Below are 26,324 nucleotides of genomic sequence, written 5' to 3'. Positions count from 1 at the left end.
TTATTTGGCATAGCTGCAGGTCCCTTTGTTTTTGCCTAAACCCTCTCTGAGGTGATATTAAGTAAAGATGCTCAGAGGGATAGTTTGTTGGTTAAGTTGTATTTCGGCAGAAGGTATGCTTGGCAGGTTTCTCAATTCCTCCCTTATTGCCATCTCAAACTTTCTAGTATAGGCCAAAGTCGTTTCCTTTGACCTTAGGCTTCACTGAGCTTCCCCTCCACTTCTACTGCATTGCTCTTCCCTCCTGATTCAGATACACTCTCATCTCATCTCTGACAATTCTTTCTTTGGACTCCAAACTAACACAGATCTTGCACACACACACACACACAATGACTCTCCTACAGTGACTTTGAATTCTTGAAAATAATACCTCTGACCCATTTATTTGCCCTATTTATCTTGCTCAAAGTGTATCCTCTGTGATTCAATCCTAGATGAATATTCTTGTAGAATCACCTTGTAATAGACTTATCAAATGTATGTGTGACTAATTTTAATTTTTTAAATTTTTTTCTTTAAAGTTCTAATAGTTGCAACCTTTGTGGTATATTTTGTCATCTTGGAAACTCTTGGTAATAGAGAAGATTCAAGCAGATGCTGATTCTGAATATGTAATCTTTGTTTTCTTTAGTGGACCATGACCAAAAAGAGTAGGTCCTCATTTTTATCCTTTTTTCAGTATCTTCTGCACATGAGTTTGATTATTGGCCTCTCTTCAAAACTGAACTGATGAATTCTAAATTTTATCACCTTTCGAGATTAATAGTCATTTCTCAAATGAAATGTCATAGTGGTCTCCTGAAAGCTTACCATTTACTTACGTGGAATGGATATTATGGTTTAATCTTTACTACATTTTTATTTTGTTCTGATGGTGTCTGTGGTTTTACAAAGGTTCTTATTGTGATACTATTTTCATTTAGAGAACAGGTTTTTTTTTCCCTTCAGATGTTTATAGGAAAATGTTTTCCCAAGAGAAAAGCTGATTAACGTTTTAAATTAGAGTTTTAAGAATAAGAAGACAAAGGTTGCCAGGACAGATTTTTTTTTTCCGCTCTAAAAAAAGACATAGAGGCAGTATTGCATAGTGGTTAAGGACATGATTTTTTTTTTTTTTTTTTTAAACAGGAACAGTGCTGCTTAATTTGAAATGTTTTCTTACTTCATTCTGTGTTCCTGTAAGGGGCCCAGTCTCATCTGGCTGACTTGGCCTCATGTTCCTACTGTCTTCTGATCCACTGCCTGTCTGGTGCAGTTCACAGCTCCAGGTGCTGTCTGCCACTCTGCTTTCACAGTGACCAACCAGTTCAATTCATCTTTCTTGATGCTCCTGCTTCTGAAGCCTGAAGTTTCCTTTTCCTTGGCTTCTTTTAAGTTTTTCCTTTTTTTTTTTTTTTCCTTATTCTTTTAGAAGATCCAGAAAAGAATCTTTCTGATAGGTTCCTCAGATTTTATGGTCCTCCTCCTTGTCTAGAGCCACATACTATTTTCACAGTGTCTAACCCAGTACTTGGCCTCAGCAGGGGCACCTGGGTGGCTCACTTGGTCTGCCTTCAGGGTCATGATCCCAGGGTCCTAACATCCAGCCTCATGTCAGGGTCCCTGCTCAGTGGGGAGTCTGCTTTCCCCTCTCCCTCAGCCCCTTCCTAAGGACATGAATTTTGAAGCCAGACTGCATGGCTTTGATTCCCAGATTTGCTACTTGCAAGCTACATGATCTCAGACATGTTGTATAATTTCTCTGAGCTATAGTTTTTCTTATCTGTAAACAGGGACAAAGGAACCTAACTCAAAGAGTTGTTATGAGAATTAATAAATATATAAAGCATTCAGGGCCATAGCTGGCATACAATCAATTACCAAGTTCAAATGTGATCCCTATGTAATCACTTCTTAGGTTTCTTTGCTCCATTAGTTCCTTTCTAATGAGTAAGGAGGTCTATTAGTATTAAAAGATTGATGTTGAACCATTTATTATTTTTCCTGTCTTCTTTCTTACATGTTTTCTTTCTTCACCTCCTCCTATGGATAACCCCTCCTGGAGACAGGTAGGGACACAGGCTCTGAAGTCAGGCCTGGGTTCTGTGTTCACCCTAACTCTAGTCTTGGCTATGCTGTTTAAACTTTGCAGATTAGGTTAGTTCATAGTTTCAGTTGCCAGGAGTTCATTTTGTTGAGGTCAAGGCTGGCTTGAGGTAAGGATCAAATTGTCTAGCCCTGAAGGACATCAGGAATTGTATATGTCATGTATGAATCCTTATGCCAGGAAATCATGGGAAATGGAAAGTTATACTTCTCATTTATTCATACTTACAGCATAACAGATGAACCTAAATGAGTTTAATTTGTTTTGTTTTAAATTTTTTTAAGATTTTTTAATTTATTTATTCATAGAGACACACACAGAGAGAGAGAGAGGCAGAGACACAGGCAGAGGGAGAAGCAGGCTCCATGCAACAACAAGCCTGATGTGGGACTCTATCCCGGGTCTCCAGGATCACACCCCGGTCTGCAGGCGGCGCTAAACCACTGCGCCACCGGGGCTGCCCTGTTTTAATTTTAATTTTAAGTAGGCTCCATGCCAAATGGGGAGCTTGAACTCATGATCCAGAGATTAGGAGTCATATGCTCTACTGACTGAGCCAGCCAGCCAGGAGCCCCTTAAATTTGTTTTAAATAAGCACCTCTAGGGGCACCTGGGTGGCTCAGTCCATTGAGCACCTGCGTTTGGCTCAGGTCATGATCCCAAGGTCCTGGGATCCAGCCCTGCATCAGGCCCACTGCTCAGTGGGGAGCCTGCTTTTCCCTTTCCCACTGTTACTCCCCCTGCATGTGCTTCCTCCCTCTCTCTTAGTCAAATAAATAAAATCTATAAATAAATAAATAAATAGATAGATAGATAAATAGATAGATAGATAAATAAATAAATAAATAAATAAATAGTACCTCTAAAGACACCTGGCTAACTGTCAGTAGAGTGTGCAACTCCTGATCTTGGGGTCTTGAGTTTGAGCCCCACGTTGGGCATAGGGATTACCTTTTTTTATTTTTTATTTTATTTTATTTTTTTGGATTACCTTTTTTTAATATTTATATTTATTAATTTATTTGAGACAGAGAGAGAAAGAGAGAGAGCACAAGGGGAGGAGCAGAGGGAGAAGGAGAAGCAGGCACCCTGCTGAGCACAGAGCCTCACATGGGGCTCAATCCCAGAATCCTGAGATCATGACCCGATGACATTTAACCTACTTAACCTTAAGACACTTAACCTACTAAGTCACCCAGGCACCCCACCCCGAAATTACTTAAAAAATATATAATGAGCACTTCCACGGAAAACTACTATTTTTTTTTTTTTTTGCCCAGCGCAGTAATCAGCAATTAACTAGACCTGCTATTGATTGTATTCCAAAACTCCAGCCCTTATGCTAATGACTGGCTATGCTCTGCTAACATTCTATACTCCCTATTAATAAGAACATACAATAGAGCTGGAATGAAGTGACTCAGACCTACACAGCAGAGTCCACTTACCTCACCGGGTGGGGAGAGTAGTCATGGGGTGATCCACGGTAATTAATTGATGAGGAAGGGGGAGACCTCTCCAAGATCAATCTTCATTTTTCTTTGTATCCTGAGCTTTCTCTATTTCTTTTTATTCAGAATCACTGAAGAACTGTAGAAACATAAATCTTAAAATATCTGCATGTGACTCACTGAGTCTTATTACAATCCTGGGGTATGCGTCTGTGTGTCTGTGTGTTTCAAGGGAATTTAAGAAAGAATTTATAAATTTCAGCTAGTCACAACCCGCCCCTAGTAAGCTTATGGAATATAAAAACATGAGATCAATCAAAGCATCTAAGAGATCAATAGAGGAAGAAAGAAGCCATTTGATCTACATAGTAACTGTTCTTTCCATCTTTTGAGAATTTGCAGCAGGGGATGGTAATTTAATAAAAACAATCATTTGGCCTTTTGTAAAGGGCATTCCCACATGAGATATTTGAAAATAGCAAAAGCATGATGACAAATCTAAACTATACATTAAATCTGAACATGCAGCAAAGCCATTAGTAGTGTATGTTCTATAAAGAAAAATAAATTTTCACATATGAGCTCTGTTTAAAGATACTACAAAGCTCCCCTCAGTTATTTCCATTTTAAATTATTGTGCTTTCAGGCACACCAGCTTATTTGGTTCCAAGGGGGGAAAAGTCTATTCTTATGATTTAGATGTTTTTCAGGACTTTAGAGATTTCTGATGATGTAATAATAAAAATAATCTCAGTTGGAAATCAGTGATGAGTGCTTATAAGCAAGCACTTCAAGCTATTTTTTCTTTTGTTTACATCAAGAGGTATTTCCGGCTTTTTCTCTAGGTTCTGTTTTGGAATCAATACTCTTATTAGATCTGGCTTATGTTGTCCTAATGGAATTTCTTCTAACTGAGATTGACCCAGGGTGGCTGTACATAATGGTCCCAGCTGGAGCAGAAGGTATAGATTTTGTAATTATATTTTTCTGACAGCTCCATAAATTCTCTATCAGTGGATTTTTTAAATTGAGGTGAAATTTAAATGATATAAAATTAGTCATTTTAAAGTGTACAATTCAGTGGCATTTAGTATGTTCACAATGCTGTGCAGCTACCACCTCTAACTAGTTCCAAAAATTTCTATCAGTCCGAAATAAAACCCCATACCCCATCACCCCCTCTCTTTAGCCCTGGCAATTACCGATCTGTTTTCTGTTCCAACGAATTTTTTTTTAAAAAAAGATTTATTTATTTTAGAGAGAGAGAGAGACAGCAGGTGCGCAAGGGACAAGGGTAGAGAAAGAGGGAGAGAGTCTCAACTAGACTCCACACACTGAACAAGAAGCCCAACACAGGGCTTAATCTCAAGACCCTGAGACCATGACCTGAGCCCAAACCACATCTGACCCCCAACTGCTCTACTTGGGCACTGCCCAATGAATTTTTTTTAAGATTTTATTTATTTATTTATTTATTTATTTATTTATTTATTTATTTATTTGAGAGAAAGAGAGAGAGAGAACTTGAGCGGGATGAGGGGCAGAAGGAGAAGGAGATTCCCCACTGGACAGTGAGCCTGATGCAGGGCTTAATCCCAGGACCCCAGGAACATGACCTAAGTGAAATCAGGCACTCAACTGACTAAGCCACCCAGGTGCTCTTCACCCAGTGGATTTTTAAATACTTTTTTATTTTTTTATGGTTTATTTTTATTTATTTATTTTTGGGTTTGTTTTGTTTTTTTTTTTTTTTTGGTTTTTTAAAATACATTTTTAAAACTATTTCATGTTTGCCTTTAGAATCATGAATGGTGGTTCTGGACTTCCTGCTTGTGTTCACAAGTACATTCTATTTTTTAAAAGATTTTATTTATTTATTTATGAGTGACACAGAGAGAGAGAGAGAGAGGCAGAGACACAGGCAGAGGGAGAAGCAGGCCCCATGCAGGGAGCCCAACTTGGGACTCAATCCTGGGTCTCCAGGATCATGCCCTGGGCTGAAGGCAGTGCTAAACCGCTGAGCCAACTAGGCTGCCCACCAGTACGTTCTAGAAGTTTATCTGCAGGACTATATGAGATTTTCATTGTGTCTGGAGCTAAATTTATTTTTTTAGCTAAAATTTGGACTTTAGTTTCCAGACAATTGGTCACATCTTGCCCTCCTCTTTAGCCAGTACAGTAAAATGAATTCTAATATCCTGGTTTTATTACCTCCTGAGGAACTGCCCCTTCTGTAATTTCCCGTCATTTCCAGGCCCTTTGATACTAAGCTATACAGTTACTTTTCTTTCTTTTTTTTTAAAGATTTTATTTATTTATTCATAGACACACACAGAGAGAGAGAAAGAGAGAGAGAGAGGCAGGGAGAGGGAGAAGCAGGCTCCATGCAGGGAGCCCAATGTGGGACTCGATCCCGAGACTCCAGAACCACACCCCAGGCTGCAGGTGGCGCCAAACCACCTGCAAAGACCCCAATAATTTAAAATTATTTTTTAAAACTCTTTTTTAAAAATTAGGTAATAGTGATGCCTGGTTGGCTCAGCGGTTGAGCATTTGCCTTTCCCTCAGGGTGTGATCCCAGGGTTCCAGGATCGAGTCTCACACTGGGCTCCCTGCAGGGGGCCTGCTTCTCCCTCTGCCTATGTCTTTGCCTCTCTCTCTGTCTCTCATGAATAAATAAATAAGTCTTTAAATAAAATAAAATAAAAATTAGATAATAGCACCCAATCCTATTCAGGTTTTAGTAGGAGATGACTCAGTTCTTTGGGCTCAGAACCCAGTTTTGAGCTATCATGGTAATGCAGGAAGTTAATAGGTTCAGAAAGTGGGCAAAGTGTAGCAGTTTGCCTGTGGGACTTGGTGTTGCCAAAGGTTTCTGGGGCAGAAAAATCTTAAGTAAAACCCAGTAAGGAAGGGAGGATAAAGATGATAAAAATAAAGATTCCTAGTCCCTCAAGTGAGGGGACTTTCTTTTATGTGGAGAGGCATTATAGGAGAGAGAAGCAAGCATTGCTGTCCAAGGACCAAAGTGCAAATCCCAGATCTCTTATTCTGTAACATTAGACAATGGTTTTAACCTTGTCATTCCAAGGCTCTATTTCTTCATTTGTAATATGGGTATACAAATACTACCTAAAGAGTGGTTGTGAAGCCTCAGCAATCAGGCAACAAAAAGAAATAAAAGGCATCCGAATTGGCAAAAAAGAAGTCAAATTCTCTTTGCAGATGACATGATACTCTATGTGGAAAATTCAAAAGATGCCACCCCCAAATTATGAGAACTCATACAGGAATTCAGCAAAGTGACAGGATATAAAATCAATACACAGGGGATCCCTGGGTGGCGCAGCGGTTTGGCGCCTGCCTTTGGCCCAGGGCGCGGTCCTGGAGACCCGGGATCGAATCCCATATCAGGCTCCCGGTGCATGGAGCCTGCTTCTCCCTCCGCCTGTGTCTCTGCCTCTCTCTCTCTCTGTGACTATCATAAATAAATAAAAATTAAAAAAAAATCAATACACAGAAATCAGTTGCATTTCTATACATTAACAATGAGGCAGAAGAAAGAGAAACTAATGAGTCAATCCCATTTACACTTGCACCCAAAACCATAAGGTACCTAGGAATAAACCTAATCAAGGAGGCAAAGGATCTGTACTCAGAAAACTACAGGACGCTCATGAAAGAAATTAAGGAAGACACAAAGAAATGGAAAAGTGTTCCATGCTCATGGGTTGGAAGAACAAATATTGTTAAAATGTCTATGCTACCCAGAGCAATCTATATATTCAATGCAATCCCTGTCAAAATACCATCAACTTTCTTCACAGAGCTGGATCAAACAACTAATCCTAAAATTTGTGTGGAAGCAGAAAAGACCCCAAATAGCCTAAGGAATATCGAAAAAGAAAACCAAAGCTAGGGATATCACAATTCCAGACTTCAAGTTCTATTACAAAACTGTAATCATCAAGACAGTATGGTACTGACACAAAAACAGACACATAGATCAATTGAACAGAATAGAGAACCCAGAAATGGACCCTCAACTCTATGATCAACTAATCTTCAACATAGCAGGAAAGAATATCCAATAGAAAAACATCTTTACAACAAATGGTGTTAGGAAAATTGGACAGCCACATGCAGTAGAATGAAACCAGACCATTTTCTTACACTGTACATAAAAATAAACTAAAAATTGATGAAAGATCTAAATGTGAGACAGGAATCCATCAAAATCTTAGAGGAGAACACAGGCAGCACCTTTTGTGACCTCAGCCATAGCAACTCCTCCCTAGACACATATCCAAAGGCAAGGGAAACAAAGGCAAAAATGAACTATTGGGACTTCATCAAGATAAAAAGCTCTTGCACAGCAAAGGAAACAATTGACAAAACCAAAAGACAACAGAATGGAGAAGATACTTGAAAATGTCTTATCAGATAAAGGGGGCTTATATCCAAAGTCTTAAAGAACTTACCAAACTCAACACCCAAAGAATAATAATCCAATCAAGAAATGTGCAGAAGACCTGAACAGACATTTCTCCAAAGAAGACATACAAATGGCCAACAGACCCAATAAAGGATGCTCAGCATCACTCAGCATCAGGGAACAACAAATCAAAGCCACAATGAGATATAACCTCACAGCAGTCAGAATGGCTAAAATTAACAAGTCGGGAAATAACAGATGTTGGCAAGGATGTGGAGAAAGGGGAACCCTCTTGCCAGAGGATATTATGCTAAGTGAAATAAGTCAATCAGAGAAAGGCAATTATTATATGATCTCACTCATATGTGGAATTTAAGAAACAAAACAGAGGATCATGGTGGGGAGAAGATAGGAAAAAAATAAAACGATGAAATCAGAGAGGGAGATAAACCATAAGAGACTCTCAACCATAGGAAACAAACTGAGGGCTGCTGGAGGAGAGGTGTGTGAAGGGATCAGGTAACTGGGTGATGGACATTAAGGAGGCCACATGATGGGGAAACCTGGGTGGCTCAGCAGTTGAGCGTCTGCTTTTGGTGCAGTGTGTGATTCTGGGGTCCAAGAATTGAGTCCCACATTGGGCTTCCTGCGAGGAGCCTGCCTCTCCCTCTGCCTGTGTCTCTGCCTCTCTCTCTGTGTTGCTCATGAATGAATAAATAAACCTTTTTTTTTTTTTTAAAAGGAGGGTGCATGATGTAATGAGCCCTGAGTATTATGTAAAACTGATGAATCACGGAACTCTACCTCTGAAACTAATAATACATTATATGTTAGTTAATTGAATTTAAATTTAAAAAATTTTAAAGCTTTTACTTATTTATTCATGAGACACAGAGAGAGAGAGGCAAAGACACAGGCAGAGGGAGAAGCAGGCTCCATGCAGGAAGCCCGATGTGGGGTTCGATCTGGAACTCCAGGATCACACCCTGGGCCAAAGGCAGACGCTTAACCGCTGAGCCACCCAGGTGTCCCTAAATTTAAAAAATTTAAAAGAGTGTGAGGTTTAAATGAGATAATTCTCTTTATTGTCTACTACAGTGTCTGACACATAGTAGGTAGGTACTGAATAAATTAAAGCTATTATTAGTCTCAGGATGCAGGGGATCTCATTGTCTAATGAATCTGAAAGTCAAATTGGTTATCACTAATGTGCTTTTTGGACAGGCTTCCCTGCCATCTCCCAGACTCAGTTTCTTGTCCTGTTCTGTCATGACAGTTGGTGTTGCTTGCTTCTTCTTCCCTTCTCCTCCCTGCCTTATGATTCTGAACACTATGTTTCCTTGTTAGTGTAATTGTCTTGCTTTAATAATTTATCAATTCCACAGATGCTTTTAATTCTTTATAAATGCGCTCATGGCAATTAGTGGCAACTCAGTGAAAATAGGAGATACAAAGAAGAGCCAGAAATTATATAAATGTCATAAAAGGAGGGTGGTTTTGCATATAAAAGGGTCCATTAACGAAACCGTATTCTTAGAAGTGGCAACCAAAATCTATATTGCAAATCCATGTATTGATGAGACTATTATTGCTCCTTAATAGGTCCTAAAAGATGTTTGATTACTATAAAATTCTCATTGTTGATGCAGGACTAACATCCCTTCTCCCAAACAGTACAGTCAATGTATTTTTGTGTGGCACGCAAGTGCTCTTAGTCAGATACGCTGGGAATGAAAACGTTGTTCAGGATTCAGCAAGCTTCAGCTTCGTACCAGCATCAGTGTATATTCCCCTCATTTAGTTCCCACCCTGGAACATGACATGGCATTAGGGAATCTCAACTTGGAATCCATGGACTTCTGGACACAGAAGTAGATAGTTCAACAAGGAACCTCAAGCCCCTTGAGACGTACAAAGTTTTGTGTATTTTTCTGGGAAAAGGGTCCACAGCTTTCTCCAAAAGGTCTACAATCCATAGAAGGTTAAGAATTATTCCAGTATAGGAAAATTCTATTATTGATGCCTATGTTCTACCTAAATATATGGGTTCTGCAGAAGTATAACCCAATCTTCAAAGGATTCTTACTTTTTTTTATTCTTACTGTTTTATTTTTTATTTTTATTTTTTAAAAGATTTTATTCATTTATTCATGAGACAGAGAGAGAGAGAAGCAGGCTCCATGCAGGGAGCCTGATGTGGTACTTGATGCCAGGACCCAGGATCATGCCCTGGGCCAAAGGCAGGTGCTAAACTGCTGAGCCACCCAGGGATCCCCTATTCTTACTGTTTTAAACTACCTTTTAGGGGATCCCTGGGTGGCTCAGTGGTTTAGCGCCTGCCTTCGGCCTAGAGCATGATCCTGGAGTCCCGGGATTGAGTTCCACGTTGTGCTCCCTGCATGGAGCCTGCTTCTCCTTCTGCCTGTGTCTCTGCCTCTCACTCTCTCTCTGTCTCTCATGAATAAATAAAATCTTAAAAAAAAAAAAACCAACTACCTTTTATCATATGTGTTCTCCAGTTCATTTTCAGAAATGTTCAAGTTAAGCTAGTTAAACCATTATCCAGGTACAGAATATATTGGTCTTGCATCATTTGATTTCTTCACTCCCTGCCATAAACTGTCCACTTAGTGCATGCTGTGTTTTACAGTATAAACACATGCAGGCTGTGTAATCCCAAGGCCTTGGCAAGGGAAACAACTCTAACTATGGATGCAAGGAGCAGAGAAGATAAATTCCCAAATTATTTGGGGTATAGTTGTCTCACTGAACTTAAATAATGCTTTCTTTTTTAAAAAATATATTTTTTAAAGATTTTGTTTATTTATTCATGAGAGACACACACACAGAGACAGAGGCAAAGATACAGGCAGAGGGAGAAGCAGGCCTCATGCAGGGAGCCTGATGTGGGACTCGATCCCAGGACTCCAGGATCATGCCCTAGACAGAAGGCAGGCACCAAACTGCTTAGTCACCCACAGATCCCCTTAAAAAATATTTTGAGAGAGAGCATGAGCAGGAGGAGCGGCAGGAGAGGGAGAAGCGGACTCCCCCTGAGCAGGGAGCCCAGTGGGGGGGCTCAATCCTAGGACCCTGAGATCATGACCTGAGCTGAAGGCAGCACTTAACCTACTGAGCCACCTAGGTGACCCCTCTTCTTTCTTGAGTAAGCTCTAGGTCCAACATGGGGCTCAAACTCATGACCCTGAGATTGGGTCGCATGCTCTACTAAGGCAACCGGGCACCCCAAAAACAGCACTTTTTTCAACTGCAGCAGCAAGAACCACAAGACACAAGTTATGTTGGTGGGATCGTGTGACTTTTAATTCTTATCTTACTAATGTTTTACAGTAAGTGTGGGTAGTAAAGACAGGGATGGAGTGAGGGAAAGGAAGAAGAAAAAGTATCTTTCCAGTTCCTCGAACAATTGAAGCAGGTGCTAGGATAAATAAGTTCGGTAAAAGCGTCGCACCCTATCATAACAGAACTTTGAATGGAGGTATGTGACAGAGACACGGCAACTCTTTAGGTCTCTTGGAAGTGACTGTGAAAGAATTAATGCTACATCAAACTTGGCACATGTGGAAGACAGGGCAATGCAGCGGCTACACAGTTGGGTAGATGAAAAGTTGGCTCTCCAGAATGGACTTGCTAGCACATGAATAGAAGCATGTGAGCCTCTTCTCTAGTCTTGAGTGTCACTATCTCTCCAGGAGGGGAAGGAGACCCTACCAACCATGTAGCTATGGGGAAAGTCTGGAGCAGGATGCTTAGAGAAAAGAGAAAGATTTCCTTTTGTTTGCTGGTGGTGTTAATTGACCAGAGGTGATTTCTTTTACTTTTGGGTGGTAGCATTGTGTCCTGGTGATAACATAATTATACTTAGCATTCTTAAAAGGCATAGGAGAGTGAAAGCAAGGCCTTGTGAGGACCTAGACAATGGGAAACGGGATTCGTGGGTTCTAAGGGTAAGGGGCATGATAAAGCTAATTCTAGATCACCACAAATGAACTCACACAGATCAATGAGACCTTGGCTTTTTCCATTCACACAAATACGCCTCTTCTAGCTTATACTACTAAATCTAAGGTCAGCTTAATCACAGCTTGGGGGACTATTACTGTGTTTCTAAAGTTAAAGTGAATAGCTACATTCTTAATACTTTTTTTCCTAATTAAATGGATTTGAATAAGCTGAAAGCCTAAAATCTAGGGACTCTTTTCATCATTTGTTGGGGACAACCCTTAAAACATATCACTGCCATTTTTCTTTACTTATAGAATTGGAAGGACGTGAAATGGGCAGGGAGAAGTCGTTACACGAATCACAGAAATGTTCAACATGCATCTAATTTTACCATTGAACAAAGAGAGCTAAAGGGGGTAAGTTCTTTACAGAAGAACCTAAATGTGTTTAAGGGGGGAAGAATACTACACTAGCCTTTTTTTTTTCCTGAATGGAAGAAAAGGATACATGAAATTGTGAGGAGAGGAAGTGTCCATTAAACAAACACCCATCACTTGTGAAGCAGTTTTATCAGAGTGGCGTCTAATGCGGGCCATTGGTTTATCTTTGGCAGTGATCTGATGGTTTGGGAACCTAGAGTGAGACTATATAGCTGGATAAGATCTGGGCATAGTGAGCGAACATTAAGTTTTAATTTCAATTCACAGCAAATGATGATGATCACAGATTTAGCACCGTAGTTTGTACTTCCTCTGTACCTGAATCATCTAACGCTGTGAAGCCTGAGCTTTAGGTGAGAAAGCTGAACTCTTAGATAACTCCTCTGTGATTGCTCTAGGGCTGCAGTTTGCTCCAACCTACCGGGTGGTTTTCTTATTAGAGAAAGTATTCAATGCTAAATAGGAGAGACTGAAGCCTTGAAGACATTTTACAGTGGTGACAGGTGTTTTGGTTCAGGAATAGGCTCTTTAACAAGTCAAGTGCATATTATCCCCTCTTAAGCATTAATTTTTTTAAGCAACATAATTATATTTTTTGGCTTGAAGTGGTGCTTTCTTCTATAATTGATTTCTCCGTTTTCTTAGTAGATATTACTGTCTCCTCCAGTATTTCTTCAAAACTTTCCCCTATCTGGGATGTTTTCTTAGATGCTGCCTTAGAAGCCTCTTCCTCCTCCTCCTCCTCTTTCTTAAGAGACAGCCCAGTGGATAAGACTTTGGAGGTTGTAGAACTGAGGATTCTAGGTGGGAGCAGATAAACTGGATTGGGGGGTGGATTCAGCCCTGAAATGCTTAATCCACTGGTGCTAAAACGTGTCTCTTCACCTTCCAGCAGTTTCCTGTAAATCCAACAGAGAAAAAGTCTTAGGAAGTCAACTAGTAACTTTTTTTTAAAAAAGAACTTAACCCTCCAGCTCCTATTCATTTAAAAAGATTTCATAAGACTGCTGTTTCTCATGAGGTTGAGACCAATAAATATTGAATTCTAATGTTCAAAGACATGGAGTTTATCCAGCACATGCATACACATCTGCATGTGTAGATGCACATCTACTACTGTATGAGTGCATCTTTAGCATCAGCTGTGTTTAAAGCACTGTCAAAGGGAAACCTAATCACAAATATGTTCAAAAAGGAATTTTTGTACAATTCCCCTTAGTCTCATCACACCCATTTTTGGCACTGAAGAGTCTACAAAGCTCTAGGGATAAGTAAGTTTACTAATCAAAACCTTAAGTGCAATAGGGATAAGGAGGTAAAAAGTCCACAGAGGAGGAAGGAACTGCCTAATTCAGCCTGAACTTCAGAATTGTGCTTTTTCAATGTAGAGGAGCACAAAAGGAATGGAACTAGCAACTTCAAAAACTAGTGAATGCAGCTGTTTCCAATAACAGACTTCTTCTCAGCCTAGCCTAACCAGCATGGTAAGAGTGGCCCCAATGCCTTGTTTCTCATATCTCTAATAATTTTTATCATCTCTTTAAAATCAGAAACTCAAGACACTATCAAATACTCTTGGAGTTTTGTTTTGAAGAAGTATACATAATGTAAAAGAAAAAAAATCTCAGATCTGGACTGAAGTTGAGCTCTTCCATTTACCAGCACTGTGACTTAGAACAAATTACATGGTAAATCTGTGGTTCAGGTTTCCTCTTCTGCAAAAAATATGACTGGATACCTAGATAATTTAAATACATATCTACTATAGTGCCTGGCACACAGTAGCCATTCAAAAAACAGTAGTTACTGTTATTACCTTTTTTCTTAAGGTAAATGTTCACTTGAACATTGCATGAGTAGAAATCCAGAGGGATACCTCCTCTGTTAGGATGTTCTATATTGTATCAACCCTATTTTTAAAAGATTGTGATAGGTTCTATTTCAACCTATGGATACTCACATTATCTCCTTAAATCCTAGCAGAGGTAAGTAGACTACTCTAGGACTAGTTGGGTAAAGTATAAACAAGTTGAGGGACAGAGGAGTCAGCTCACCTGGAAGGCACTAAGGATGTCTTTCCTCATCCCCTCTTACCCATCAGAAATCAGAGAGACTAAAACCACCTATCCACTAATTGGGTAGTGTTGCCCCAGGTGACTGGATCTGCTTGGGTGAGCATGCCCTTTGAAATACCTGTAAGCTGCTATCTCAATATCAAGAGCCATTTTGACATTGAGCAAGTCCTGGTATTCCCGAAGGTGGCGTGCCATCTCACTCTTGGTGTTCCTCAGATCATTCTCCAGCTGCCCGATGCTATCCTGAAAAGTGACATATTCAACATATTTGAACCAGCTGAAATTCAGTCAGATTTCCACAAAACAAGGATTCTCAACCCTGACTACACATTAAAAATCCAGGCCTGTCCCCCAGCCCAGATTCTGATTCATTTGTTCTGGGGTGGGGTCTCAGCATCTGCACTCTTTCCTAAGGTCCCTAGGAGATTTGGATGTATGGTAAGGGTTGGGAACTTCGACTGTGTGGCACATGGTTCTTGAACGAACATCACGGAGATATTTTCCTCTCTCCTTTTTAAACTTAGACCTAAAGCTAATACTACACTGTATGTTGACTGAAATTTAAGTAAAAACTTGAAAAAACAAATAAACTTACTTCTCATCCCTCCCTTGCTTACTGTATTGCTTCTGAATAATTCAGTTGTTACGTGTCCTTTCCAAAACCCAAAGCCTCAGGTTAGGAGCTTAGATTCAGAAGATTCCAACTGTGAAAAGCACAGAGAGGACAGCAAGTCTTCTCTGTCTCTGTTCGTTTTGATGGTTTCCTGGAAGCCTGCTGCTCAATTACCCTACCGAGAGCATTTCACGGGACAGATTACGGAGGAAGCAGAAATACTCCATGGAATTTCTTTAACCCAAGTGGCAGATTGAAATTATATTTTTAAAAAAGAAACTAAGGGGGGATCCCTGCATGGCTCAGTGATTTAGCGCTTGCCTTGGGAGCGGGGTGTGATCCTGGAGCCCCGGGATCGAGTCCCACGTCGGGCTCCCTGCATGGAGCCTGCTTCTCCCTCTGCCTGTGTCTCTGCCTCTCACTCTCTTTGTCTCTCATGAATAAATAAATAAAATTTAAAAAAATAAAAAAATAAAAAATAAATAAAAAAGAAACTAGGGACCCCTGAATGGCTCAGTAGTTGAGCCTCTGCCTGCGGCTCAGGGCGTGATCCTGGGATCCAGGATCGAGTCTCATATCAGGCTTCTTGTATGGAGCCTGCTTCTCCCTCTGCCTATGTCTCTGCCTCTCTCTCTGTCTCTCTCTCTCTGTCTCTCATGAATAAATAAATAAAATCTTTAAAAAAATAAATAAATAAGAAACTAGAGGACACCTGGGTGGCCTGGTTATTTGGGCAGCTGGCTCTTGATTTTGGCTCTGGTCATGATCTCTGGGTTGTGAGATCAGGCCCTGCATAGGGCTCCTTGCTCAGTGCATAGTTGGTTTGGGATTCTCTCCCTCTGCCCTCCACTTGAGATCCTGCTCATTCTCTCTCTTAAACAAACAAACAAATAAATAAAATCTTTTAAAAAACTAAAAATAAATAAAAAAGAAACAAGGTCCATATAATAGTTTTGCTCCAAATTCTTTCAGGTGCAAACCCAATCACAGAAAAATAGCTTTACATTTATATATATATATATATATATATATATATATATATATATATTTATTTCAGAGACACAGAGAAAGAGAAACAGAGAGAGAGAGAGAGAGAGCGCATGAGTGGGAGGGGCAGAGGGAAAGGGAGAGAGAAATTTTGGTAGACTCCTTGCAGATCACACAACCCTGAGATTACCACCTGAGGAGGAACCAAGAGGCTTAACCAACTGTGCCACTAGGTGCCCAAAAAATAGCTTTAGATTTCTGATTCTTGAGCAGCCAGAGGGGCTTTTAAACATTTTTTTAAAGATTTATTTAATTAGTTTAGAGAAAGAGAGTGTACACATGTGAGCACACACAGAGGGGGAGGGGCAAAAGGAGAGAATCATCAAGCCAACTCCTCACTGGGTGCAGAACCCAACTCTGGGTTCCATCCCACGATCCATGAGATCAGGACCTGAGCAGAAACCAAAAGTTGGAGGTTTAACTTAATGAGCACCCAGGTGCCCCCAGAGGGTCTTTTAAAAACACAGCAGATCCTTGTTCTCCTGCTTGGAACCCTCTAACAGCTATTATAATAAAGTCCAAATTCCTCAGCATGGCCTATACTACTTCCTTTGCTCCAAGTGCTTCAGCCACCCTGGCCTTCTCCTTTGCTCCTTAAAGTTACCAACTTCATTGCTGTCCCAGACCCTTTAGACTAGTTACTTCTTCTGTCCGGAATGCTCTGTAGTGGGTCTTCTGTGGCCGACTCTGAGTCATCGAAGATTCAGGGCAAATGCCCTCTACCCAGACAGTCTTCTTTTGTGTCTAACTTAAGTACCCTTTCCACACTGATCTAGCATGCTATTTTACCTCAAGCCAGGGCAGTGGGTAGCCCATAAAGGGGCTTTGTGCAAATGAGAAACAAGCACCTCTGGTGGGAGGACAAATTAGAAGAAAGCACATACTTGCAAGTGGCCACTCTGCTCTCAGCTATTATCATTACCTGAAACTTTCTCGTTCATTTTTTACTTGACTAGTTTATTTTCTGTCATCTTCCTCGATCTCATGCTTTTTCAACCTAGGCACTGTTGACATTCTGGGCTGGATAATTCTTTCCTGGGGGGGGGGGGGTTGTCCTGTGAATTGTAGGATGTTTAGCAGCATCCCTGACCTCCACCCACTAGTAGCACACACCCTCCCTCCCAGTTGTGATAACCAACAATGTCCCAGACATTGCTAAAGGTCCCCTGGAAGGCAAGTCACTCCTGTCAGAGAGCTACTGCACTACAATGTAATTTACATAGAAACAGGAGCTGATTCTGTTTGGTTCACCTCTGGAAGCCTAGGTCCTAGCACAATGCGCACTGCAGATGCTCAGTGAGTAACTGTTAAATGAATGAATGGTGTGCTACATGAGCACTTCTTTTCCTCTGACTTAAAAAGATGTGAGCAAATAATGCATATAATTTAGTTGCAACCTTGTTGACATAAAGAGCACAGCAATTTAGAATAATTTTTGTGAAGTGGAGACAGAAAACTATCAGAAACCTCAAGAAGTGAGTGAGTGAGGGGCCCTTGTAATTTCCTGTGTGGGGATGATGACATGATGGTTGAAAACAGGGCTGCTAACATCAGAGGGTACAGACTTCCAAATCAAGAGAACCTGCAGAAAAAATAGAAATTCATGCCTCCTACCTGTTCTATAAATATTGACAGGAATGTCGCAAAGGAGAGACTCAATTAACTGATGGGTGCAGAGCAAGGAGTCACAAGCAGCAGGGAAAATACATATTACATGGACAGTGATGGAAATATTCCAAAACGTGTTCAGAAATCATAAGGGCTTCAAGTGATTTTTTTTAATTTTATTTATTTATTCAGAGAGAAAGGCAGAGACATAGGCAGAGGGAGAAGCAGTTCCCTGCAGTCTCTCCTATGCGAGACTTGATCCCCCATCCCTGGACCCAAGATCATGCCCTGAGCAGAAAGCAGATGCTCAAGTGCTGAGCCACCCAAGAGCCCTGGGCTTCAGATGATTTTTATTTTATTTTATTTTATTTTATTTTATTTTATTTATTTTATTTTTATTTATGATAGTCACAGAGAGAGAGAGAGAGGCAGAGACACAGGCGGAGGAAGAAGCAGGCTCCATGCACCGGGAGCCTGATGTGGGATTTGATCCGGGGTCTCCAGGATCGCGCCCTGGGCCAAAGGCAGGCGCCAAACCGCTGCGCCACCCAGGGATCCCTTCAGATGATTTTTACCAAAAATTTTACTTGATAGTTGTTACTTGAGGTTAAACTAACCTACAAGCAGGTCTGCTAGTAATGCACCTAGGGATAAGGGACACAATATTACTGTGGCAAAGGGAAAAGGTAGAAGAGGAAGACTTCTCCTTATGCAAAGGACAGGAGAAACGAGATCTGAGAAAAAACAGGAGGATTGCATCAGGACCTTTGGGTTGCATTTCTGGCCCTGCCTCAAATATGCAACATATCTCAGTTTTCTGTGTTTTAGTTTCTTCAAAATTTCCATTTCTACATATGAAAAATTATAATGTTTATTCTTTTCTGAGGTATTCTGAGATCCTCAAGTTAGGATTCCAATTTAAGGCACCTCATATGATCATCGAAGTCCATTATCTGTTAAATTAGATGATGGGCGTTAAAACAGCACTTGTCACATAGAAATTACTCAATAAATTGTTAAGATCATACCATGTGACTTATACCTTTTTTAATCATATGGACAAATTAATCATGAGCCCACAACCCCTTGGATTACTCAGGAAAGCAAAGCAGCATATAATAAAGCTTTAATATTAGTTGAAGGCACATTCCTTTAAGCACCAGATTAAATGATGATTTTAAATAAAAACCTTTCTAAAAGGGCTTGTACCATTTTAAAAATATATTATTTATTTAAATAATCTCTACACCCAACATGGGGCTCTAACTCATGACTCTGAGATCAAGAGTGGCATCTTCCTCTGACTGAGCCAGTCAGGTGCCCCAGAGGTGTTGTACCATTCTTAATTAGAACAAACATAACGCAACCTTTCTTAGCAACTACAGATTATGATAACGATCAATTATTTTCCCGTCTTTTATCTTTGAGGTCAATTGAGGTATATCAGATTGTTTATTTCTACCTAATGGCTCCCAAAGAACAGTGTTTGCATTAGTGCTTGCCACTTACTGGTTTTCTTTGTTCTGAAAGTTGAAATAGGGCAGCCCCGGTGGCTCAACGGTTTAGCGCCTTTAGCGCCGCCTTCAGCCCAGGGCGTGATCCTGAAGACCCAGGATCCAGTCCCATGTCCCTGCATGGAGCCTGCTTCTCCTGCCTATGTCTCTATCTCTCCCTCTCTCTCTCTCTCTGTGTCTCTCATGAAAAAATAAATAAAATCTTAAAAAAAAAAAAAGTTGAAATAATGCTACTCATTCTTGATGATGCCTGACTCAGTTGGTCCTCCTTCTCTAACTTGCAGCATGCTTGAAACTCAGAAGACAAAGCGCTTTAGGATCATGTAAAACAAGAATGAATAAGTTAGGAGGATCAGAGGGGTCAACTTCCCAATATGTGACTTGGACATGGAGGTTTTGTCTCATCAGCAGCATAAGGTCCTTTTTAAGACAATATTTTTGTTTCAGAGCTGTGTTTGCTGAATAAGAGGTTGTTGGGAGCTGAGTTCTAGATAGAGGATATTTCCTTGAATGTTTACATTACACATTTCACACATCTAATTTATGGGTCAGAGTAGACAAAAAGCAAGACTTTGCTCCTTTTGGAAGGAATTGGGCTGACTGCTGACCATTGCTCTTCAATGTCTAGTCCCTTTGTTTGTGCTCTCTTCCCCCCACCAGACTGTCTCACATTGCCCTTCAAAAGCCCTGCCAAAGATGGCCTCCAGCTGGAAATCTGAGCAGAACGCTGCAGTCTGCCCCCTCCCCCAACCACGCAGCTGCTGCTGGCTTAGCCTGAGGGAATGGCAGAGGCACTCCCAGTTCCAGCTGGGGTCTCTCCTGGAGTAGCAGCTAAGATGAGTGCTGAACATCTTCCCAAGGGCTGGAAGGATGCAGGCCAGGAGGAAGAGAAAGACCTGGCCACACAAGCATCGGCAGTGGAGAACCACAAACAGTGCTATGGATTTCATCACTTTTAGGAGCCCTCAGGCAGGCCAGTGGTAGTAGTGAGTGCAGTACAGTCTGAATGAAAGGGCCCATCCAGAATGACCGGTTGAGGAGAGAGGACTTTTATATGTGTACCACCTATATGCCTTATTCTCCTTCCTGTCTTCGCTTTCTTTCTTTCTTTTTCCCTGCCATACTTTAAAATCTTGCATTAGGGGGATCCCTGGGTGGCGCAGTGGATTACCGCTGCCTTCGGCCCAGGGGCATGATCCTGGGGTCCCGGGATCGAGTCCTGCATCAGGCTCCCTGCATGGAGCCTGCTTCTCCCTCTGCCTGTGTCTCTGCCTCTCTCTCTCTCTCTCTCATGAATAAATAAATAAATCTTTAAAAGATATATAAAATAAAATAAAATTTTGCATTATATGAGCTGGTTTATATTGTGAAATGTGGTTTAGGCTAGCGCACCCCAAAATCAGTCTGAGGAACAATAGGATGCAGTGCTTTTGCATATTCCTGGGCTGTACCTGTCATCTACTGAATCTCGATCATTGGAAATAAGCCTGAGAATCTTTTTTGTTAAGCCCCCAAGTGATCTTGGTGGATCCATGGGTTTAGGAATGACAAGTTTAAATTTATTTCTGTAAAGGAGCTATCAAGGTGGCATTGGTGACAGTAATACAATGAGACAGGGAGGAGCAAAAACAAAACAAAACCAAAAACATATAGAAGAGTTGAAAAGAAGAAAGGACCAAATGTAGTTTCTTTTTGAATTCTAATTTCATAGATAAATCAGACCATAGATTTATATGCAGCCAGTGTCACCCCCAATCTCCAAGGGGCCAGCTATTTCATTAGGTTGTATTCCAATCTCATACCAGAGAGAAAGCAGACTTGGCTCATCTCCCTGGGGAGCATTAACTAATGGGGAGCTTGATTGTGCAGCAAGGACTTTCAAGGAAAGCTGCAGCTTTCCAAGACTGACCATAGTAGAGGGCCAGGGCCTCTAGTATCCTGCAAAAACATTGTTAGGCATCTTTGGCAGAACAGGGCCTCTAGGGTGGTAAAGCAGTTATACAGGAACCAGATTTGCCCTGGGCCAGAAATGGAAAAGGGTTCAGCTACAGTGGGTGGCTACATTTGGCTTTTGAAGACAAAACTAGCTCTAGCTCTTCAATTTCACCTGTCGCCTGATTGGGGTTCTCTCATATATCATTGTGTACTCACCATGTCACCTTGAATCATTCTTTACCCTTTCAAAAGTGTAATAAGCTTTCTGCCCTTGAATAGGCTGTCAGCATTCTGGGCAGGGAAAATGTGACTTTAATGGGGCCTTCCTCTGCCTCTGAGAGGGTGGAAAGCTTGCAAAGGAAAATAGGCCTATCACTAATCTCTGAAGCAGAAGAAAGAGAACAGCCTCCCATAACTGCAGTGAAAGGGGAGGGAGGAGGGAGAGAGAGGGCAAGAAAACAATAGCGGAATCTCACCATGCAGAGGGAGGCTTTTCATCTTGGCCAGTAGAACTAAAATTGTTAGAGAAAACAGCCAGAGGATACTCTTGTGACTTTAGGCCTTCAGGATAAGCAGGTGAGGATGTGAGCCCTTCCCCAGACTGAAGTCCCAAGGGGTAGGAAATAGCTTTATATTGTCTCATCTGGTCTTCCATTCCACCAGCAGGCCCACTGAGGTTCTGAAGGCTAATGCTGATGGGGGCAGCACTGCAGAGCTGCAGATGCCGCAGTTTCTGTAGGGTTTTTGTTTCCTGCAGACTGTGTCTGGATGACCCTACCATTGTCTAACACTGAAAGCCTTTTAAAGCAAACAAAACAAGTCAGATGATATTGTCACTACCTCTTAGAAGACAGGGCCATACCAAGTAAACAGAGGGCATGGCAAAGCCCAAATCTGATGGCAGCTACAGGTAAGTTATCCTTTTTTTGTAGAAATACTGGGCTAGCCCTTCAGAAGACCACCTAGCTCATCTTTCGAGGGTGCTAGAACACATGAAGTCTCAGTTAACTAGATGTGATTAATTCAATCCATGGAGGAGCTAGGCCAAAAAGTGAAAAATTCAAGTTATAGCTTTTTTTTTTTTTTTTTACCGAGTTACAGCTTTTGAAGCAGACTAGAAGCGGACCGTAATTCCAAATAACCAAAACAAATGGTCCAGGCAAGCTTTCTTCCTTTAGCAAAGGGGGGCAGTTTATAATGGATAACAAATACCTGCACTCCAATAATCATTCTTTAGCTGCAGACTAAAATAGTACTTTTGAGGTTTTACTCCTTTCTTGGTTCTATTTTTTTAATGTTCCCAAACCCTATTAATTCCATCAAGTGTAAACTTCGATCTTGGCTAGAACGAATTATTGCAAATTTTTGCATTATTATCATCCTACCCAAAGGAGCTTTGATTGGACCTTGAAACTGAACCACACTATTCCTTTCTTTTCTCCTGCCTCTGTCCTCTTTGTGGTCATAAGCCCAGAATGCCCTATATAGTAAAACTGAAGATGCAACGGCCTTTGTTTGGAGAGGAAAAGAAGAAAGATCTAATCAATACTTTCATAGGAGCTTAAAGGACACACAAAAAGGAAAAAAAATAAGTAGCCTATAACAAAGATAGAATCACCCATCGCTGTGATTTATCACATGCATTGAAGATGAAAAATTGTTAAGGAGACGTGAATTTTCAGGTGGGACCTCAATGCTGCTGAGCATATTTGCTCAATGCTAAGCCATCCATGACAGTGAAAATTGATGCTGTCCATGAGGTGACCCTTGATTGCAGGTAGCCAAGACTGTTGTGAGGGTATTGCAGAAGAAAAAAAAAAAAAAGACCAAAGCAGTTAATTGCCTAGAGAGTCATAACTAGGGCATGAAACAGGAGACATATATTTTCTGAGATGGAAAGAACTCTAGATCAGCACCGAGGACAGCGCCCTGACCATTCCCATTTGCTAAGCGGTAAAAAGCTTTCTTTAGAAAGAAATATCTCCAGCAGGTAGACAAGGTAACTCTGTGTGTGCGTGCGTGTTGGGAGGGGAAGAGGTAGAGCAGAGCGACTGTAACTAGCCCAATCACTCAGCTCCTTGGCTCCCAATCTCTACTCTTTTGAAGGCGAAAGTCAAGAACCCTTCCCAGTTCAGTCCAGCGTTCTCTCTAGCAGAGAGAGACATACTCCATAAATATCAATTTCCGGGTGCACAGAAAGCCTTTCAAAGTCAACCAAACAATCCAGACAGGAGAGACAGCACTGCAACATGAGAGGCTGTAACCCAGCTGCACTGGGTTCACTCCTACTTTTGGGGGGGGGGGGGGCTGTTTTTTAAGTCGCCAGGATGTTTATGTCCACTAGCGGTACCTAAGGAAGCATTCATTAGATTTCTGGACTCTGAAAAACATAAGATTAAGGGTTTTGTTTTGTTTTGTTTTCTAGAAGGGCCCGGACAGGGATATGACATGACGGGCAGGGAAACAGGGTGACCAGGGCTCTGAAAGGTGTAGACTCCCAGGGCTTTTGGTTTGCCAAGGCCTCCAGTTGGGGCTCCTCCTCCCTTCCCTCCCCTCCCCTCCCCTCGGTTCCTAGGGAGAGAGCAGGCAGGTGGGGGAGAGGGCAGGGCGCCCCTCCCTTTGCAGCGTTCCAGCCCTTACCTGGTAGCTAGCCACCTCTGCGCTGTGCCGCTCCTCCAGCTCCAGGATCTGCCTCTCCAAGGACTCGTTGGCCCCACGCAGCCCCTCAATCTCGATGGTGCGTGCCTGCAGCTGACGCCGGTACTCGTGAATCTCCTCGCGGCTCGCCCGGATGGCCTCGGTGCTGCGCGCCGCCTGCTCGTTCAGGTTGGCAAACTTGGACTTGTACCACTCCTCCGCCGACTGGAGGTTCTTGGCAGCCAGGGACTCATACTGCGCTCGGATCTCCCTCAGCGCCGAACTCAGGTCTGGTTTGGCCACAGCCACGTCCACCTCGGCCGCGGCCTGCGACGACGCCTGCAGCGTGGCCAGCAGCTCGGCCACCTCCTCGTCGTGCACCTGGCGCACGAAGGCCAGCTCGTCCAGCAGCGACTCCACCTTCTTCTCCAGGTCCAGGCGGGCCAGCGTGGCGCCGTCCACGTCGCGCTGCTGCGCCTTCAGGGCGCGCTCGGCGCCTTCGCGCCCGCGGCTCTCCTCCTCGCAGCGCGCCCGAAGCCGCTGCACCTCCTCGGCCAGCCCGTCGCGTTCCAGCAAGGCCTGCGCGCGCGCCGAGCTCGCCTCCTCCAGCTGCGCACGCAGGTCGCGCAGCTCGCGCTGGAAGAGCTCGCCCACGCGCGACGGTTCGGCGTGGCGCTGCCGCAGCGCGGCCAGCTCGGCCTCGAGCGCGCGGTTCTGCGTCTCCAGCTGGTGCACCTTTTCGATGAACACGGCGAAGCGGTCGTTGAGGCCTTGCAGCTGCTCCTTCTCGTTGGTGCGGATGATCTTGTACTCGTTGGTGCGCGCCGCCGCCTGACTCAGGTCCAGCCCGTCGGACGCCGGGGCCCGGCGGTAGGCCAGGCCCAGGCCGAGCGACGCGGCCGAGGAGCAGGCGGCCGAGGAGGCCACGTTGCAGCGGGACAGCGACTGCGAGCGGAAGCCGCCCGCGCCCCCGGCGCTGGAGAGGCGCGAGGACAGGCGAGAGCCATCTCCAAACACCTTGCGGTAGGAGGAGGAGGCGCACAGGTAGTGCTCCGAGCCGAAGCTCATGGTGCCGGGACCAGGGCCGGGAGGACGGCTGCGGCTGGCGGCACGGGCCGGAGGCGAGGTGCGCCGGCGGGGCGCGGCGGGGCGGTGTGCACCGGGTTTTAAGGCGCCGGGGCTGGGGCGGCGCGTTGGGGGCGGAGCTCCTGCTCCGGGGCTGCTGGAGAGAGGGAAGCGGGGCGCCCAGGAGCGGGGGCGGGGAAGCGCAGAGACTGCTGCAGCTGCGCGCGGCGGACCTGGGGCGCCGAGACAAAGCGATTTGCGTGGAAGCCGCTCCCTGCCCGCCGCGCCCCTCCCCAAGAATCGTGTGGCTTGGAAGTGACTTGAGTGGAGTGGTGCCTAAACGACCGGGGCTTCCCATCCGCAGACCACCCGGCCCTGTCGCCTCCCTTAACCCTGTCCTTTTCGCCCCCTTTAACCCACCCGGAGTTACGGTTTTCCGGGAGGTGACCCGTACGCCCGCCCGTCCCTCCCTGGGAGCTCCTGAGGGTGAAGCCCTGTTTTTCCAGTTAGGGTGAGGACTTTGTCTCTTCCCTCAGGCTTTGTCCCTTTCCTCAGCCAGCTCGGGGTTCCCAGGGGGTAGAGTGGGTCTACGTCAGAGAGCATCTCATCAGCTGTCCTCTGCATCTCTCGGAAGCACCCAGGGCCGGTGGCTGGGCCCAATGCCTGTGACGCCCCAGAAAAGAGGGGAGATAGATAAAGAACACGGGCCTGAGTTGCAGATAGAAGAAGGAAGCGCAGGAAAAAAAAAAAAAGCTGGGGTGTCTGCAGTGGACAAAACTGAAGGGCCCCTGACATTTGTATAAGTAAGTGGATTTTCCATCCGCAGACCACACACCCGGCTCTGGCGCTTCCCTCGACCCTGTCCTCTTTGCTTTCCCCCAGAGTTAGGGTTTTTCTGGGAGGTGACCCGTAGGCCCATTCCCATCCCAGAGCTCCCAGTGGGGATGGGATCACCACAGTCCCCACAACTCTCCGTTGAATAATGCCCACCTTCTGAGTTCATTTACGTTATCTATCTGGCCCTGTAGGTATTAGAGATTTCAGGCTGTGTAAATCCTCCTCTAATTTAGGAGCACCTCTTCCTAATTTAGGACGTATCTCTTTGAACAAAAGAGGTCTCTGCAAATATTAAACCCCAGGAGCAGAGAAGAGTTCTGGCCACAGGGCAGACCCACACAGGGTGGGGGTGGGGAGGTCAAAGAATGGGATTTGGAGAGGTGAGGGCTGGGCGGAGTCAGTGTAGGATTTAGTGTGCACTCACCTTCTAGCTTATAGTATCTCTCAGGATGCAGCTGTGGCTTAGGAGAGGGAGTAGGAAGAACTTTTTAGTAGACTCCAGCATTCCAGTCTAAAGGCCTTTTTGATTTGGATCTCAAGGATAAGCTTAACTTCATGTGGGAAAATATTACCTGAGACAGGCCACTAAAGGAAAGAGAAGGGAAGCCCTGC

At 43.3% G+C, this 26,324-nt stretch overlaps 2 protein-coding genes across 2 annotated transcripts in view; one reads left to right on the top strand and one right to left on the bottom strand.

Moving 5' to 3' along the window:
- Positions 1-11,277: 11,277 nt before the first annotated feature.
- Positions 11,278-25,122, bottom strand: INA (internexin neuronal intermediate filament protein alpha). Its single transcript, XM_025993036.2, has 3 exons — positions 23,814-25,122; positions 14,575-14,699; positions 11,278-13,280 (listed from the first exon to the last, which is right to left on the bottom strand). Exons 1-3 carry the CDS (start codon positions 24,876-24,878, stop codon positions 12,968-12,970), a joined length of 1,503 nt encoding a protein of 500 aa, XP_025848821.1. The 5' UTR covers positions 24,879-25,122; the 3' UTR covers positions 11,278-12,967.
- Positions 24,804-26,324, top strand: part of NT5C2 (5'-nucleotidase, cytosolic II) — a 142,178-nt gene continuing 140,657 nt past the window's right edge. The window contains exon 1 of the mRNA XM_072739882.1: positions 24,804-24,936. The gene's annotated coding sequence lies outside the window, so the exon portion shown is untranslated. The remainder of the gene's footprint in view (positions 24,937-26,324) is intronic.

This window comes from Vulpes vulpes, chromosome 15 (assembly GCF_048418805.1).
Source record: "Vulpes vulpes isolate BD-2025 chromosome 15, VulVul3, whole genome shotgun sequence".
Classification (NCBI taxonomy): Eukaryota; Metazoa; Chordata; class Mammalia; order Carnivora; family Canidae; genus Vulpes; species Vulpes vulpes.
This window is presented reverse-complemented; position numbering and strand designations above follow the sequence as displayed.